The following is an 18,520-nucleotide window of genomic DNA, read 5'->3' as shown; positions in this document are numbered from 1 at the left end:
TAGAACAGCTTCCCATCCTTGACACTTTCCCAGTGCTGCCATCTTTCATAAACACAGTCTGTGTGTGCTTGGTGTAGGAGGCGGTGACGTTCAAGGACGTGGCGGTGGTGTTCAGTGAGGAGGAGCTGCCGCTGCTGGACCCCGCCCAGAGGAAGCTGTACCGGGACGTGATGCTGGAGAACTTCCGGAACCTGCTCTCTGTGGGTGAGGACAGGCACTCGGTGTCTCAGGTGTTTGAAGCTCTGAGACTCTTGAAATCATCCCGTGAGCTTGGTCAGATAAGAGTCCTAATAATCGCCGTCCAACACCGACAAGACGTTTCTGTCCTTCCAACTATGTAACGGGGCGAATTATGGTCCAGCCCTGTTGTTTGTCATGAAGTCAGTTTAGTGAGTTGTTCTAGTTTTTTTATTCCCCTCCCCCGCCCAATGTGCCAGTGAAAGCAACTATGTATTAACTTGATTTTTCAGAGGTATTTTTTTTCCCTTTACCAGTGTATTTGTAAATAACTTCAAACTTACAGAACATTTGCAAAAGTAAAGAATAAGAGCACCCCATAGCTTTTACCTAGATTCACCCATAGTAATATTTTTACCCATTTATTTTATTTCTGAGCAGGTTCCTTCTCTCTCCATACATAATTGTGTATATGTGCGATAACATATGGATATTCATATTTTTTTCTGAACCATTTGAGGGTAATTTATACGCACCATGGCCCTTTATCTCTAAATGCTTCAGTGTATATGCAGAGTTTGGGGGTCCCCAAGACTGCCTTTATTCTGACACCAATTGTAAGCTCAGGGGTCCCCAAGATAACCCTCAGCCTCAATAATTCACTAGAAGAACTCTCAGAAAGCACTGAAAGCGGTTATACTCACGGTTACACTTTATTAAATGAAAAGGACAGAGCCAAGGGAAGAGGCACCTGGGGCAGAATCCAGGGGATTTCCAGCACCAGCTTCTAGTTTTCTCTCCCAGAGGAGTTGTAGACCGCAGGGACTCCACCCAGCAGTGAAGGTCATGGTACACATGGAGTATAGTATTGCCAACCAGGAAGGCTCAGACGAGCCTTGGGGTCCAGAGCTTTTACTGTGCTTTGGCCGTATAGATGTGGCTGGACCCCTGAGTGTGTGACCTTAGTTTCCAGCCCCTCTTTAAATCAGACTGATAGCAGGTGGCCCAAAGGCTCCACCATAAATCACATTGGTAAGAATCTGGTGTTGTCCAAAGCCTCCACATGAGAAAGACACTCCTACGAGACAGGAAATCCCAAGGACTTAGAGATCAATTCCCAAGAGCTGGGGACAAAGACCAGACCTCTCTTTGAGCAAGCTTAATTCTTCTCTGAACAGTGTATTTTGTAGAAATGAGAATATTCTCTTACATATTCCCAGGGCAACTATAAGACTTTTATCCAATCTTTCATTTATGCTCTGATTTTATCAGTAGAGCCAGTTACATCCCCAAAACCACATTTTTCTTTCTCCAGAGTGAGGCCTAGTCTTGCGTCTAGTCTGACTGTCACATCTCTTCAGCCTCCTTTAATTTGGAGCATTTCCACAGCAATTTCTTTGTCTTTTGTGACAGCGACATTTTGGAAGAATACTGTTATTCCTTCCCTGCCCGTGCCCCCCTTTTTCATATAGCATTCCTAATTCCTCCTTATAATTCGGTTCAGATGATCCATTCTGGCTGGAACTTGACATTGGTAGTCCTTTCGAGAACATCCCGGGTAGAGGCATAGCATCTGTCCCTCATTGGTGGTGCTGATTTTGATCATGCAGTCCAGATGGCCAGTTTCTCCACTGTAAAATTATCTTCTTTGTTTCTCTTGCAATCATAGGGCAACACTTTTTAAGACCACACAAATATTCCCTGTAGATTTAATATCCAGTGCTGATCCTTGCCTTTGCTGGTCTTTATGAGGGTCCTTACAAAATGATTTTCTGACTTATTACCTCCTTCGCAGTTGGCAATCAGCCCTTGGCCTTCTACAGTAACCAAGAGCCCCACGTGCCTTAATCACTTATTTATGTATTTGTTGGGACTCCTGAATTCTTTTTGTAAAAAATGGTTTACAATATTACTGTAATTATTTCGGTGCTAAAATTGTTCCAAATTTGGCCTTTTGTGATATGCCCCCACCATATTTTTGAGCACTTCCTTTACTTTATGGCATAGATGCTGTTCTGTGTTCATCTTTTATTTTATAACCCCAACGCTGGAGTCATCTGTTTCTTGGAGAATGGTTTTAACAACAAGGTCTGAATGCTGGGTACTGTCCCTGCTACTGCGGTGGCTTTGTTTCTTTGTCTCGGGGGATAGACCTAGAAGGTAGGCGTGTGCACGTGCATATATTCACATGCATAGATGTCCGCACGCATGAGTAGATGTTCCATTTCATGAAACACAAGGGAGATATTAAGTAAAATTATCCTGAAATACCATTTCTCGCCTGTGAGATGAGCAAAAATTCAAATACTCAACACTGGAGTTTTTTGGGCAAAGTTGTGGGAAATATAAATATATGATATTTGTATAAAAGTATAAATGTATATAAAAATATATAAAAAGTGATATAAATATAGATAAAATCTAATGCATCGGAAGTAGTGCAAAAGAGCGTTAATAGCATACTGCGATTCATGTAAGAAAGAAGGGAAATAAGGAAACCTACGTCTATCTGCTTGTCTTGATAAGAAGAAACCCAAGAAGGATTAATTAGAGATTCGTGAAGTTAGTCTCATATAGTGGGTGGGAGGTAAGAGCATGGAAGATACGTGTCACACTCCTTTGGGGGTGCCTTTCTGTCTGGTTTGGACTTTTGAGAATCCATTAGTTCAACGCATTATACAAATTAAATAAGAAACAAGTAAGAGGGGTAACTGGGTGATGGGCATTAAGGAGGGTACTTGTTGTCTTGAGCGCTGGGTGTTATATGCAGCTGATGAATCATTAAATTCTACCCCTGAAACAAATACTACACTCTCTCTTAACTAATTAGAATTTAAATATAATTTTGAGAGAAAAAAATAAGAATGTGAAGGTATGATAATCTAAAACTAAAAGAGCAATGAAACAAATGAAATTAATTAGATTCGAAACTGGTACCCTAACCACACTGAAGAGAGCAAAGAAAGAAAGAACTTAGGGACCTAGCTAAGGAGCACAGCACATGACTGTGTCCCCTTAGCATTAGGTACAGTGGGAGGGGGATGGGAAAACAAACTGCAGTCCTGAAGAATTTCTAGTGGATTTGCTTATTGCAGCGAGATGGAAGAAGCCAGTCTGAAACTACTTATTTTTTTTTTAAGATGTTATTTATTTATTTGACAGAGGGAGACACAGCGAGAGAGGGAGCACCAGAACAGCAGAGGGAGAGGGAGAAGCAGGCTTCCCACCAAGCAGGGAGCCCAATATGGGGCTATATCCCAGGACCCTGTGATCATGACCTGAGCCAAAGGCAGTGGCTTAATGACTGAGCCACCCAGGCGCCCCCTAAAACTATTTTAGATGTATTACAGGTGCCACAGCAATTTACTGGAGAAAATACAGTCTTTTCAACAGAGGGTGCTGAAACATTTAGACTTCTGTATGCATCTGTACCCATGCCTTGCAGCTCACTAAGAAATTGACTCAAAGTGGGTCAAAGACCTAATGGAAACTGTAAAAGTATGAAACTTCTAGAAGGAAACACAGGAGAAAATCTTCTGGACCTTGGGTTAGGCAAACAGTTCTTAGACATCAAAAGCACGATTCAGAAACCAAAAAAAAAATGTCAGTTGGACTTCATTAAAACTTAAAACTTCTGCTCTCCTTGCCTTTCTTCAGGGAATCAGCCCTTCAAGCCAGACCTTATATTCCAGCTGGAGAGAGAAGAAAAGCTCTTGATGGTGGAGACAGAAGCCCAAAGAGATGGATATTTAGGTAAGAGCTGTCCTGCAGTAACACAGCAGCTAGAGATTCTCCCCTTAGACATGAGTCAGAACATGTCGGGCCCTAAGCTGTCTATGCCCCCAGCCCCCTCTGGCTTTCCATATTTATCTGTAGGTGTTTCCTTCTGCTCATTCATTCTGTTCTGCTCTGCCTCACTGCTGCCCATCGGACCATCATAATTATGCTTCTGCTTCGGGTTACTCGACTTGCTTTTCTCTTTGCCTTGAGTGAATGAATTGGTTAACAGATGCAAGGTCCTAACTGTCCTCAGTCCTCCGTGGGACAGCTGGCAGGCATAGAATAAATCAGCACAATCAAAGCATATTCTAGAATGCTGTTTGTTTTCTGATGAAGGCCTATCCTAATTCTAATTAGTATCTTTGAGTATAGATAGGTAGCCATTGGGGCGCCTGGATGGCTCAGTGGGTTCAAGCCTCTGCCTTCAGCTCAGGTCATCGTCCAGGATTGAGCCCCACATCGGGCTCTCTGCTCAGCGGGGAGCCTGCTTCCTCCCTCTCTCTCTGCCTGCCTCTCTGCCTACTTGTGATCTCTCTCTCTCAAATAAATAAATAAAATCTTTAAAAAAAAAAGATTACATTCCTGTGGCTGAGTAGTATTACACTATATATATATATATATATATATATATATATATATATACACACACACACACACCTCTATCTATCTATATATATCTGTATGTATGTATCTGTCTACATCTGTATACACCTATCTATCTATATCTATAGACAGATATAGGTATATATATGTGTGTGTATGTGTGTATATATATACACACACACATATATACACACCAGTGTGTGTATATATAATATGTGTGTGTTATATGTGTGTGTGTGTGTATACACCACAGTTTCTTTTTTTTTTCTTTTTTTTTTATTTGGGGTCTATTTGGGGTCTTTTGTCATACAAATTTTTGGGCTTGTTTGTTCTATTTCTGCAGAACATACCATTGGATTTTGATAGGGATTATACTGGATTTGTAGATTGCTTTGGGTAGCATGGACATTTTAACAATATTAATTCTTCCAATCCATGAGTGTAAATATATTTCCATTTATTTGTGTCTTCTTCAGTTTCTTTCATTAATTCTCTTCATTAATTTTGTGTCTTGTAATTTTTCCAATGTATAGATCTTTGACTTCCTTGGTTAAATTTAGTCCTAGATATTTTATTCTTTGTGATGCAGTTGTAAATGGGATTGTTTTCTTAATTTCTCCGATAGTTTGTTATTAGCTTAAAGAAATGCCCAGATTTTTAATTTTTTTTTCAAATCTTCATTCTCTTGAGGATCTAGGGTATAACTTTCAACTGGTGGCCATTGTAAACAGAAAAAAAGAAGCTGTACTCTCAGGGTTCACATATCCTGAGGGAGAGAAAGAATCTATTTCAAGTGCTAATTTGTTCCTTATATTTTGAAACTTTAGCCCATATAGGCATGAAACTAAAAGGTACAAACCTACTCATTGATAGTTTTCCGCATTTCCACATTTGAACTTTGCATTTGAGCCTTGCTGTTATTTCATTGTGAAGTTTATACTTTCCTCAAATGGTTAGACCTGTGGTTTTCGTACTTTTCCAGTCACGTCCCCCACTATGTAATGTAACCCTGTATAGACAGATGTATGTATATGGACATATCTGCGCATCTGAAACAAGCATTTCATGCAATGATATCTGGACATGCAGTGTACCTCTAATATCTTCTGGGTTTTTTTAAGTTATATGCATAACCTACTAAATCGATTTTAAGCCTCACAAATGGTTTCTCTCCATTAGTGTCCTCACGCTGTTCTAGGTCATATGTTCCAAATATATCCAGCAATATCTCGTAATCTGTTTTCAAAAAAGTACAGCCTTCCTTGCCAATCATTAAATCATGTCTCATATTTGAAAAGTGATAAGCAAAATAATTTTACTTACAGTAAAACAAGTGATTAGGTATACATATGGTCAACTTATCAAGCCACATAAGTAAACAGAATCTGTTTCGTGGAACTGCCTAGTTAATTCCGTCTGATGTACAGTCATCAACCCCTTAGAGCCACCTGCAGCCCTCGCTTCCATGAGGTGTCACAGTCCCCAGGGGCTCTGAAGGATGACCCTTTACCAGCCCTGTACCTAACAGTGTCGGTGGCTGCTGATGAAAAATGAAATTCCCAGCAGGGATGGAAAGCGAAGTTTTGGTCTCTAGGGCCAGACAGGCATCATGGCTCCACAAACCAAGGGCTTCGGGGCTTTTCTTTTCTTTTTCTTCTATAGCGAGTTTGTTTCTTTTTTTCATTTGCATTATGAGAGCATGTCATCTCCCATAATATCCCAACCATCCACTTCATTAACCATGAGATCCTTACTTTTAGTAACCTCCATCTTTCTTTCTTTCTTTTTTTTTTTTAAAGATTTTATTTATTTGAGGGAGAAAGAGTGAGCAAGAGAGAGCGGGAGCAGGGGGAGGGGCAGAGCAGGGAGCCCCACACGGCTCCATCCCAGGACCCTGGGATCATGACCTGAGCCGAAGGCAGAGGCTTAACCAACTGAGCCCCCAGGTGTCCCTTCATCTTAAGTAAGAAGGTGCTCCCTACAAATTATCGTGCTCTTCTTTCTCTTGGTAATTGGCTGGCTACAGCTAGATCTGAATCCACTAAACTTTTCAGAAAAGTATTTGGCATTTATTTTCTCTGAGGGAAGAGATTGGAAAGCAGCAACTCTGTACATCAGTGAGCACAATATCTGGCAAGAGGTCCCCCCAAGACCACGGGGAGGCAGTGCTCCCCCTCAACCAGGGGTACATTTTCATGTCCTTGTGGCTCGGTTTTCTTATTTCTCAGGAGACACTGAACATATCTCAGTCCTTCCCAGTTTATAGTCGTTCCTCCTGTCCAGGCTCCTAGAAAGTCTGAGGATGGAATGACAGACTCCAAAGCCCATGTCAAGGACGTCAGATAAACCAGCAGGATGTAGTGTGAGATTTTTGTATCTGTCAACTACTGCAGAGAAAGCTCCACGTTCACATTACCAGGAGCAACTTGGGCATGACTGTGTGTGTGCACGTGCGTTACACACACACACACACACCCCAGAGTGTCACAGCTCTTCTGGTTCCAGAGGCCAGTACCAGCATTGGAACACCTTGAAGTAACCCAGAAATTTCCCCTTCAGTGAAGACCAAAGTATCTTCAGAACACATATTAAACTCTTTCAGTATTGAAGCTTCCCTGGCTTCATGGCACTAATCCATTTATTTATTTATTTATTTATATTATGTTCAGTTAGCCAATATACAGTGCTTCATTAGTTTTTGATGTGGTTCAATGATTCATTAGTTGCATAGAATACCCGGTGCTCATCACATCACATGCCCTCCTTAACACCCACCACCCGGTTACCCAATACCCCACCCTTCTGCAACCCTCAGTTTGTTTCCGGGAGTCCAGAGTCTCTCATAGTTTGTCTCCCTCTCTGATTTCTCCCCCACCCTCTTTTTTTTTTAATGCCATGAGGAGCACCTGAGTGGCTCAATTGGTTAAGTGTCTGCCTTCAGCTCAGGTCATGATCCTCGGGTCCTGGGATCGAGCCCAGTGTCTGGCTCTGTGCTCAGTGGGGAGTCTGCTTCTCCCTCTCCCTCTGCTATTCTGCCTGGTCTCTCTCTCTTTCTCTCTAATTAATTAAATTTAAAAATAAAAATAAAGTGCCATGAGTCTACTGGTGGGCCAGATTTCCTCAGCATTATCTTTAAATAATCTCTCATAGATATTTTCTTGCACTCTGATCTCCTTCTCTGTCCCAACCTGATTGTCACTCCCAATAGTGAAAAAGAACAGCTGAGAAGTTGGTGTTTTTCTTACAGACAGTCCCTAAGAATTCCTCATCTTTAACTATGCTTTCTTGAGTTTATTATTATCTGGCACTGAACAAAGAAACTCCCCATTCCTATCAGTGGGTCTCAGCTGTTCTCAGCTGTTTCCTTCGGTAATTTTAATTCCCTTATGGCTTACTAGGATATCAAACATCACTGTGTTAATAATTGTAACCGTAGTTTAACTTTGTATGTTAACCTTAATTTAAACCTCAAGTTTTTTTTTTTTTAATCTTTTATTTATTTATTTGAGAGAGAGAGAACATACGAAAGGGTGAGAGGCAGAGAGGATGGGGAGAAACAGGCTCCCCACTGAGCACAGAGCCCAATGCAGGGATCAGTCCTAGCACCCTGAGATCATGATCTGAGCCAAAGTCAGAGGCTTAACTGACTGAGCCACTCAGACGCCCCTAAACCTCAAGTTTTAACACAACCTTTCATAAATATTTAGGGACATCTTTTTTTTTTTAAGATTTATTTATTTGACAGATAGAGATTACAAGTAGGCAGAGAGGCAGGCAGAGAGAGAGAGGGGGAAGCAGGCTCCCCGCTAAGCAGAGAGCCTGACGCGGGGCTCAATCCCAGGACCCTGGGATCATGACCTGAGCCGAAGGCAGAGGCTTTAACCCACTGAGCCACCCAGGCGCCCCAAAATTCAGGGACATCTTACAGGTGCCAAACTGATGTTTATTTGGAATTATAATTCCCTGCCAAAATTTGCTTTTTTTTTTTTTTTTAGATTTTATTTATTTATTTGACAGACAGAGATCACGAGTAGGCAGAGAGGCAGGCAGAGAGAGAGAGGAGGAAGCTGGCTCCCCGCTGAGCTGAGAGCCCGATGCGGGGCTCGATCCCAGGACCCTGGGATCATGACCTGTGCTGAAGGCAGAGGCTTTAACCCACTGAGCCACTTTAATAGAAAACTTACTAGATTTGCCTTAACTAACCTCAGACATAAGGAAGATATGGAGAAAATGTCATGTTGCTAATAAAATATACAAATCTGGTTTTTAAATTATACATATGTTTAATCTGTTTTTCTTATAACTTTTTTGATTGTTAATAGTGGTTCTGATATCAGATCTCATGCTATGGTAGGCCTGCCAATTTTATGCTCTCATATAAAGGGGATTTTCTGCATTTTGCCCTCTGCTCCCACTCTGCATAACCTGTTCTTATTTCCATATATTATATGTTTCCCCCTGAAGACTGAATTAAAACTGATTCTAAAATTACAGCCTTGTGGCATGGAGTGGGGGTGTTGGAGCCCTTTTTAACCTGGATAATTAGAAAGGTAGAATTCTTCTCTCGCTCACAGGGGAAATCCACCAAGATAGACCACACTCTGGGCCATAAGACACCCTTACCAGATTTTAAAGAAAAATCATACAATGTCTGCTCTCAGACCAAAATTGAATTTTATTAGAAACAATAAACTAAATAACTGGAAAATCTTAAAATATACGGAGAGCCAACAACACACGTCTAAGTAACACATGGGTTAAAGTAGAATCTTGAGAGAAATTTAAAGATATTTTGAACTAAGTGAAAATTAAACACAGCTTATCAAAATTATGGGATGCAGAGAAAGCAGTGCTCGGAGGGAAATTTAAAGCACTATAGGCATATATGTTAGAACAGAAGAAAGATCTGGGGCACCTGAGTGGCTCAGTGGGGTAAGCCTCGGCCTTCAGCTCAGGTCATGATCTCAGAGTCCTGGGATCAAGCCCCTTTATCGGCCTCTCTGCTCAGCAGGGATCCTGCTTCCCCCTCTCTCTCTGCCTGCCTCTCTGCCTACTTGTGATCTCTCTCTTTCTGTGTGTCAAATAAAGAAATAAAATATTTAAAAAAAGAGAGAAGAAAGATCTAAAATCCACTATATATGTTCCTACCTTAGAAAACCAGAAAAAAAAGAGCAAATTAAATCCAAAGTCAGCAGAAGAAAAGAAATAATAAGAATTAGAGAAGAAATCAAATTGAAAACAGGAAACCAATAGAGAAAAAAAAAAAAAAAAAAGTCTGGTTCTTTGAAAAATTAAGATCAGTAAGCATCTAGCCAGGCCAACTAAGAAGAGAGAAGATACAAATTACTAATATCAAACATGGAAGAGGGGACATAACCCAGGTCCTAGGAACATTAAAAGGATAAAAAAGGAATACTGTGGACAAACTCTAAGCCCACAGATTTGATAACCTAGATGCAATGGACCAATTCCATGAAAAGCTTAACTTGCCAAAACTTAACACGAGAAGAAATCGATAATCTGATAAGGAAACTGAATTGATAACTAATAACCTTCCAAAACAGAAAGATCAAACTCATTCAATGGTGAGGAAAAGCAGTGGAGACCCAAGAAATCCTCCAAAGGTTAAATATATGCTCACAGAGCTAAGTCTCAGATGTGGTGAAGGGAGTGGCCAGCTATACAAGTGTTTATCCGTATCCTCTACTGCCTGAAAAGTGCCTTCCTTTCTCTTGCTGTCAAAAAGGTCAGTAAGACTCTGGGAAACAACCTGAGGGTTGTGGAAAGGGAGGTGTGTGGAGGGGATGGGATAACTGGGGGATGGGCATTAAGGAGGGCCCGTAATGTGATGAGCTCTGAATGTTATAAACAACTAATGAATCATTGAACACTACACCAAAAAAAAGGGGGGGAGGGTCAGTAAGAGTGCAGGGTCATCTCATCCTGGGTCACCCGGATTGATATTCTTGACTAGCTTCTATTAAAAGAGGAGAGAAAAAGAAAATATAAATTGCGATTTTTTTTCTCTTAATTCATTATTATTAACTCTTACTAACTAGCTAACTATTAAATTTAAAGGAATTGTTTGGTATTTACAACACCTATAACATTTGTTGTTGAATTGGTTCGTAGAAGATGCTGGAATGATGCACTTTCTCCAACTCTAAAGCAGGATCATTAAGGAGGTGAAATAAATTCTCAGCTTTCCTCCCTGAGATGAAGTCTTTTAGTGCTCTTTTGCAGTGCGTATTTTCTCCATCAGAAAAGTTCATTTATGAATTTGACTTAACACAGTTTCTCATCAGCACCTTTGATACTAAGATAGAACTAAACGTTGAGAGAAGGAAAGGAAATGACAAGGTGTTCTGGTATGCACCCCTGGCTGAAGGAAGTTCAGGTTACTGTTGTTAAATGCGTAATTTTTCCATAGAGCCTGAAACCAAGTGAAATAACCATTTTTTTCCCTTCCTGTATTCCTTTAACATTGGAAAGCCACTGGTCAAATAGAAACTTTAATCTCTTAAATATTTGAGAGGGGTCATGTCATACGTGATGTACGGTTCTCTATTGAAAGAGGTTTTTTTTTAAATTATTTTTTATTATTGTTAGTCACCATACAGTACATCATTAGTTTTTGGCGTAGTGTTCCAAGAATCATTGTGTACATATAACACTCCCCAAAAAACTGGTTATAGCAAGCTGCTGTCATGTCCTCAAGCCACCATGTCAGTCCCAAAAGATAGAACATATTAAACGGTATCTTTATGAATACATACTGAGTGTTTCTGATGATACCAAACAAAGCTAAGCATCATGATGAACTCTAGCTAGATGCCAAGCTTCTCATGCATAAGCTATTTACTTTATCTGCCTCCTGTAATATGTCCCTTCACTTCATCTTTTTTTAATGTATTTTATTTTATTTTTTATTATTTTAAAATTTTGTTTAAAAATTTTTAAGATTTTATTTATTTATTTGACAAAGATCACAAGTAGTAGGCAGAGAGGCAGGTGGAGGGGGGTGAAGGGGGGAAGCAGGTTCCCCACTGAGCAGGGAGCCTGATTTGGGGCTTGATCCCAGGACTCTGGGATCATGACCTGAGCAGAAGGCAGAGGCTTTAACCCACTGAGCCACCCAGGTGCCCCTCCTTCACTTCATCTTTATGTGATAAGATATTCATGTAATAACTGGAAGCCTGGCTTTTGAGAAACCAGAGACATCACTAAATGTTGTGGGGTTTTTTTGGTAGGGGGGAAGGGCAAGGGGGGAGAGAGAGAGAGAATCTTAAGCAGGCTCCATGCCCAGCACAGAGTCTGACATGGGGCTTGATCTCACAGCCCTGAGATCATGACCTGAGCCAAAATCAAGAGTTGGACACATGACCCACTGAGCCACCCAGGCGCCCCACTCGCTTTTTTCTTAAGTACCAAGAGGAGTACATATGGCTGTGCCATGAAGTGTTACCCTGCCGTCTTTGCAGTACCCCCGATTCTAAGGCCACCCCGGCATCAGTGTGGCATTTTCGTTTTCCTTTTTTTTTTTTAAGTTGGGGATAATGAGGGGTTACCTGTAGATTTTATACAAGAAAAAATACACTATTTTAAGTTATTTTAAAAATTAAAAAGAATCCACAAGATTCCTGTGACCTTGGCTTTTCTCATCAGCAGGTGATCCCCTAACGGTTGCCCTGCCTCTTACACAGCTTTTCAACTTTGTGGCAAAATTACCGTCACCAGTTTCTTTCCCACGAACAACAACACGTATCCATGCCCTTACAGTTTTGAGAGTGAGAATGACTCACCACAGGATCTGTTCATCATACGCTTATTGAGTAACTTCTGTTTGCTGGAATCAAAGAGTTCATCCTGGTAGATAATACGTTCCAGTGTGGACAGACAGACAAACACAGAAAAGGAAGAATGATTATGTTTGAGGATAGTATTCATGTATGAAAAGAATCCTGTTTTACTGCTTTCTTTTCTGGATGCTGTAGAGAGTTAATGGGCTGCCAAGTGTTAGAAAAATACATGTTGGGGCACCTGGGTGGCTCAGTCGGTTAAGTGTCTGCCTTCAGCTCAGGTCGTGATCCTGGGGTCCTGGGATCGAGTCCTGCATTGGGCTTCCTGCTCAGCAGGGAGCCTGCTTCTCCCTCTGCCTGCTGCTCCCTCTGCTTGTTCTACCCCCACCCCTTTCTCTCTGTCAAATAAATACGTAAAATCTTTTAAAGAAAAGAACTGGAGGGGATTCTGTTAAGTGAAGTAAGCCAAGCAGAGAAAGACAATTATCATAGGGTTTCACTCATACGTGGAACATAAGCAGTGGCATGGAGAACCATAGGGGAAGGGAGGGAAATCCAAAGGGGGAGAAATCAGAGAGGGAGGTGAACCATGAGAGACTATGGACTCTGAGAAACAGAGAACAGAGAAACAATCTGGGGGTTTCAGACGGTGGGGGGACTGGTAACAGGGTGATGGGTATTGAGGAGGGCATGTGCCGTGATGAGTACATACTTAACTAATGAATCATTGAACACTGCATCAAGAACTAATTACGTACTATACAGTGGCACTGAACATAATTAAAAAAAAATAAACCAAGCCTGTAACAAGAAGAAAAAAATAAAAGCTTTAAGTTGCTCTTTTCCAAAATGGGAACTAAAAGATTGTTTCACTTTATATTCCTCTTCAATATCTGGGGTTTATGACATGTTTTTTTCAGTATCAACTGTGTTATGTCACTCTTCAATAAATGAATGATGTCAGCCCTGCTGAATCCATTGTCTGCAGGAAGGATACTTCTTGCCAGGATATGAAGATTTGCTGTCTGCTTATAAGCAGAGTGTTAATAACTAAGTGACAGACCATTTCCACCAAAATGTGCCTGTCTTCAAGTCTGTGCTTCAAAATCCCTAAACATTAAAGTATTTTTCCAGGAAAAGGACACAAGCCAAAGTCAGCATTCATTGAGTTTTGGTTTTTGGTGATTTGCCTCAAAGGACACCCGAAGGTGCCAGGGAACTTGGCTGTGCTCCCTCCCTCCACCTCCTTTTTTTTTTTCTGTCTTTGGAGTTGAATTCTGTCACAGTGTTTCACATTCTGACCTATAGAATGTCCTTTGCTAATCGTGAAATTTTTTTAAATTTAATTTTATTTTTTCAGTGTTCCAAGATTCGTTGTTTATGCACCACACCCAGTTCTCCATGCAATATGTACCCTCCTTAATACCCAACCACCAGGCTCACCTAACCCCCAACCCCCCTCCCTTCTATAACCCTCCAAAGATACAGATGCAGTGAAAAGAAGAGCCATATAACCCCAATGTTCATAGCAACAATTGCCACAATCGCCAAACTGTGGCAAGGGCCAAGATGCCCTTCAACAGACGAATGGATAAAGATGATATGGTTCATATATACCATACCATTTTTTTTTAAAGAGTTGAAACTGATATAGCATGAAGTGACTTAGAAGAGTTGTTTATTCTCATAGTGATAAGTAGCTTATTAGAGAGAGGCCATATGATGCCTCTGTGTTTACCTTTGCACAGCATTTAACACTATCTCCTAACACAAACTAAAACATTGCCATACCCACATGCCAGAGAAAAAAAGCAAAAGTTATTATCAGGACAAAAACCATTTGTCCACTTGAATCCTATTCTTTCCAATTCGAGAATACCGCCTTCTAGTTTGTCTGTGGGATCTCCAGGCAACTCATGATAAACCCATGATAATACTTATATGGTTTTAATAGATCTTTCGAACAGGGCTACCATGTTTGATGTTTCTAGGTTGTGTTGCAAAGGCCTGATTTTGAGGCATACAAATAGCCTGAATTATGTGGATCCTACTTATATTCCTGAATATAACCAAAGAAGAGCTACTTTCTAAGTACTTGTAGAAGTAGTAACATGAGGGGCGCCTGGGTGGCTCAGTGGGTTAAGCCTCTGCCTTCAGCTCAGGTCATGATCTCAGGGTCCTGGGATTGAGCCCCGCATTGGGCTCTCTGCTCAGCGGGGAGCCTGCTTCCCCCTCTCTTTCTCTGCCTGCCTCTCTGCCACCTTGTGATCTCTGTCTGTCAAATAAACATGAATAAATGATGGAAACATAGTTCATTAAAGTTTCATGTCATGACCTAAGTGCAAAATCTTGAAAATCTCTGGATAAAAAATTCACTTGTGCACATATCTAAATTCTCTTTATTGTTATAGGAGCCAAGAGTCAACACAATATGGAGAGTAGTCAAGAAGTGGGATTATACTACATTTCTCCCAAAGAGGTTTCTTCCCGGCAGACCTGGCAACAGGGTGCAGGCGGGTTAACCAGGTGTCCAGATTCCATGAAAAATTTTCAAGGGAATATTTCTCAGTTGCAAAAACGAGGTGATGTCCCCTGCAAGCTTTGGGCAGGAGTGCCAGTTCATATTTCTGAAGACGAGAACTGTATACTGACTCATATAGAGGATGTTTCCAATTGCCTAGAAAGTCAAGAATTTCCATCTTGGAGATCCCAGCATTCCTGGAGGAAAATGTATCTGACACAGTCACATAATTATCAGTGTAGATGTCAGCAAATTTTGATAAAAAATAATTTCTGTAAGTGTGACAGCACCAGTTGGGTATCACATCACAATGACAATGTGGGAGTACACCAAACAGAAAAAAACTACAGCTGCCATGACTGTGGAGGGAACATCATGAAGGCTTCATTGCTTAATCAAGACTTAATTCAAACAGGGCAAAAGTCCTATCCCTGTCATGAGTACAAAAAAGACTTCAGCGATGATTCCAGCTCGGAAGTTTATCAGCAGTTACACTTAGAAGGGAAGACCCATTCTTACCGTCCGTGTAGAAAGGGTTGCAGTTACAGTTCAGCTCTTTGTATTAATCAAAGTGTTCATAGAGGAGATGGTTGTATTTTTGAGGGTTCACACCTGCAGTCCCATCAGAGAGAACACAGAGAGCATACAGTGGAGAAGCCATGTAAATGTGGATATGGTGAGAACTTCAGTCAGTGCCCCTCTCTCAACACTTGTGAACTTATTCACACCGGGGGGACTTCCTGTAGATGCAATATTTATGAGAAAGACTTCAGTCATAGCTTAGACCTTAACAGTATTTTTAGGGTCTGTACTGTGGAGAAACCCCATGAATATGAAGAGAATGGGGATGTCTTTAATCAGAGTTCTTGTCTTCAAGTCCACCAGAAAACCCACACTGAAGAGAAACTATACACAGATATGGAATATGAGAAGGGTTTTATTTGTAGCTCAAATCTTAACATTCAGTGTAGGGTTCACATGGGAGAGATTCCTTATAATTCCGAGGTATGTGGTAATGGCTTCAGTCTGGCCTCCCATTTTCAGGACCTTCAGATAGTCCACATGAGGGAAAAGCCATATAAACATTATGCATGTGGTAACAGCTTCAACCAAAATTCGTATCTTCAAGGTCATCAGAAAATTCACATTGGCGAGAAAGCTTATAAGGATTGTGGGAATGGCTTCAGTTGGAATTCAAAACTTAAAGATCGTCAGAGAGCCCACACTGGAGAGAAGCCATATAAATGCAATGCCTGTGGTAAAGGCTTCAGTCATAGGTCAGTTCTTAATGTTCATCAGAGAGTCCACACAGGAGAGAAACCTTATAAATGTGAGGAGTGTGACAAGGGATTTAGTCGGAGTTCATACCTTCAAGCCCATCAGAGAGTCCACACTGGAGAAAAACCATACAAATGTGAAGAGTGTGGGAAGGGCTTCAGTCGCAATTCATACCTTCAAGGCCATCAGAGAGTTCACACTGGAGAGAAACCATACAAGTGTGAAGAGTGTGGGAAGGGCTTCAGTCGGAGTTCACACCTGCAAGGCCATCAGAGAGTCCACACTGGAGAAAAACCATTCAAATGTGAGGAGTGTGGGAAGGGATTCAGTTGGAGCTTTAATCTTCAAATTCATCAGAGAGTACACACTGGAGAGAAACCCTATAAATGTGGAGAATGTGGTAAGGGCTTCAGTAAGGCCTCAACTCTTCTGGCCCATCAGAGAGTCCACACAGGAGAGAAGCCATACCAGTGTGATGAGTGTGGTAAGAGCTTCAGTCAGAGATCATACCTTCAAAGCCATCAGAGTGTCCACACTGGAGAGAGACCATATATATGTGAGGTATGTGGGAAGGGCTTCAGTCAGAGAGCCTATCTTCAGGGTCATCAGAGAGTCCACACTAGAGTGAAACCATACAAATGTGAGATGTGTGGGAAGGGCTTTAGTCAGAGTTCACGCCTTGAAGCACATCGGAGGGTCCACACAGGAGGGAAACCATACAAATGTGAGGTATGCACAAAGGGCTTCAGTGAGAGTTCACGCCTTCAAGCACATCAGAGGGTCCACACAGAAGGGAGGCCCTATAAATGTGAACAGTGTGGTAAGGGTTTCAGTGGGTTTTCAAGTCTTCAAGCTCATCACAGAGTCCACACTGGGGAAAAACCATACAAATGTGAGGTGTGTGGAAAGGGCTTCAGTCAGAGATCAAACCTTCAGGCCCATCAGAGAGTCCACACAGGAGAGAAACCATACAAATGTGATGCATGTGGTAAGGGTTTCCGTTGGAGCTCAGGTCTCCTTATTCATCAGAGAGTCCACAGTGGTGATAAATTCTATAAAAGTGAAGAGTATAGTAAGGATTATCCTTCATCAGAGAATCCATACAGAAATGAAGTTCTATAAAACAGTTCTGTTTGTTCTGAAGCCCTCAACTAGGAACTGAAATTTTCCAATCTCTACAGGTATTACAGTAGAAAAAATTTCTTTAATGAAAATGTAATGTTTCTGCCCAACCTCGACATTCACAATAGTCAGACCACACAGCAGAGACATCTAACTGGAGAGTTTCCAAAAAGGAATTTTGTCACAACTTTAACAGGTATTGTGCATGACTTTAACTATCATTGCACTAGGGCTTTTGAAAGATACGAGTAACAAAAGTTACTCTGTAAGAGTAACTTTTTTTTTTTTTTTGTACAGAGTGTGTTACAAAAGTTACACACTCTGATGAGTGTGCCTAAACCCATGTCCTAATAGAAGCTTAGTGAGGGAAGGGGCTTCGTTCATTACTGAGTTTACAAAACCATGACATTGTGTAACTCATTGTAGGTGCTCAGTACTTTTTGCCTAATGACAAAAACTGTATACAAGTATCCTATTTAAAAATTTTATTAAGCTCACCCCCCCCCCAAAAAAAAAAACCATTTTAAAATGTTTGGAGGAGGAATCCTGCAAGTAACCTTGATATAGGCACTTCAAGTGTGAAAACATTCCTTGAAATACTGGATATCAAGCAATATTGCAATCTGAAATTACGTGAACTTGGCTGTAATCCTGTGGGGATTGGCTCCCATCCTTTGTCCTGTCTTAAACAGGATGAGCTGAATTCTTACCATGTGGTCTCTTTCTATACAGTATACCATCAGTTTAAGTTTAGCACTGTGTGTGTGTGTGTGTGTATGTACACATGTATGTGCACTTTAAGTGACAGTACAAACTGAAAAACAATGTTTTTGGTTACACTGCATTTTACATAATTGACTTTTTACTCCTGCCCTCTGTGTTAAGGCAGAGTTTTACTGTAATATTTGCAAAGTGTCAGAAATGGTTACTAATGAAAAATACTTTCTTAATAAATGTCAAAATTACAATACTTTGGTTCTTTAGTCTCCATATTGACATCAAAGTTCTTTTGATCTGATTGATTTCTTTTTTTTAATATTTTATTTATTTATTTGACAGAGAGAGATTACAAGCAGGTAGAGAGACAAAGAGAGGGGGAAGCAGGCTCCCCACTGAGCAGAGAGCCCGATGTAGAGCTCGACCCCAGGACCCTGGGATCATGATCCGAAGGCAGAGGCTTTAACCCACTGAGCCACCCAGGCACCCCTGATCTGATTGATTTCTAAGAATTACAGTCTTT

At 41.0% G+C, this 18,520-nt stretch overlaps 1 protein-coding gene across 1 annotated transcript in view; it reads left to right on the top strand.

Moving 5' to 3' along the window:
• ZNF112 (zinc finger protein 112) overlaps positions 1-18,250 on the top strand; it is a 36,569-nt gene extending 18,319 nt beyond the window's left edge. The window contains exons 3-5 of the mRNA XM_045988585.1: positions 78-204; positions 3,835-3,930; positions 14,771-18,250. Coding sequence (XP_045844541.1) covers positions 78-204; positions 3,835-3,930; positions 14,771-17,280 — 2,733 coding nt within the window. The 3' untranslated portion in view covers positions 17,281-18,250. The remainder of the gene's footprint in view (positions 1-77; positions 205-3,834; positions 3,931-14,770) is intronic.
• Positions 18,251-18,520: the final 270 nt, after the last annotated feature.

Source organism: Meles meles, chromosome 19 (assembly GCF_922984935.1).
Source record: "Meles meles chromosome 19, mMelMel3.1 paternal haplotype, whole genome shotgun sequence".
Lineage (NCBI taxonomy): Eukaryota > Metazoa > Chordata > Mammalia > Carnivora > Mustelidae > Meles > Meles meles.
The sequence above is the reverse complement of the archived record's forward strand: the minus strand, read 5'-3'. Positions and strand labels throughout refer to the sequence as shown.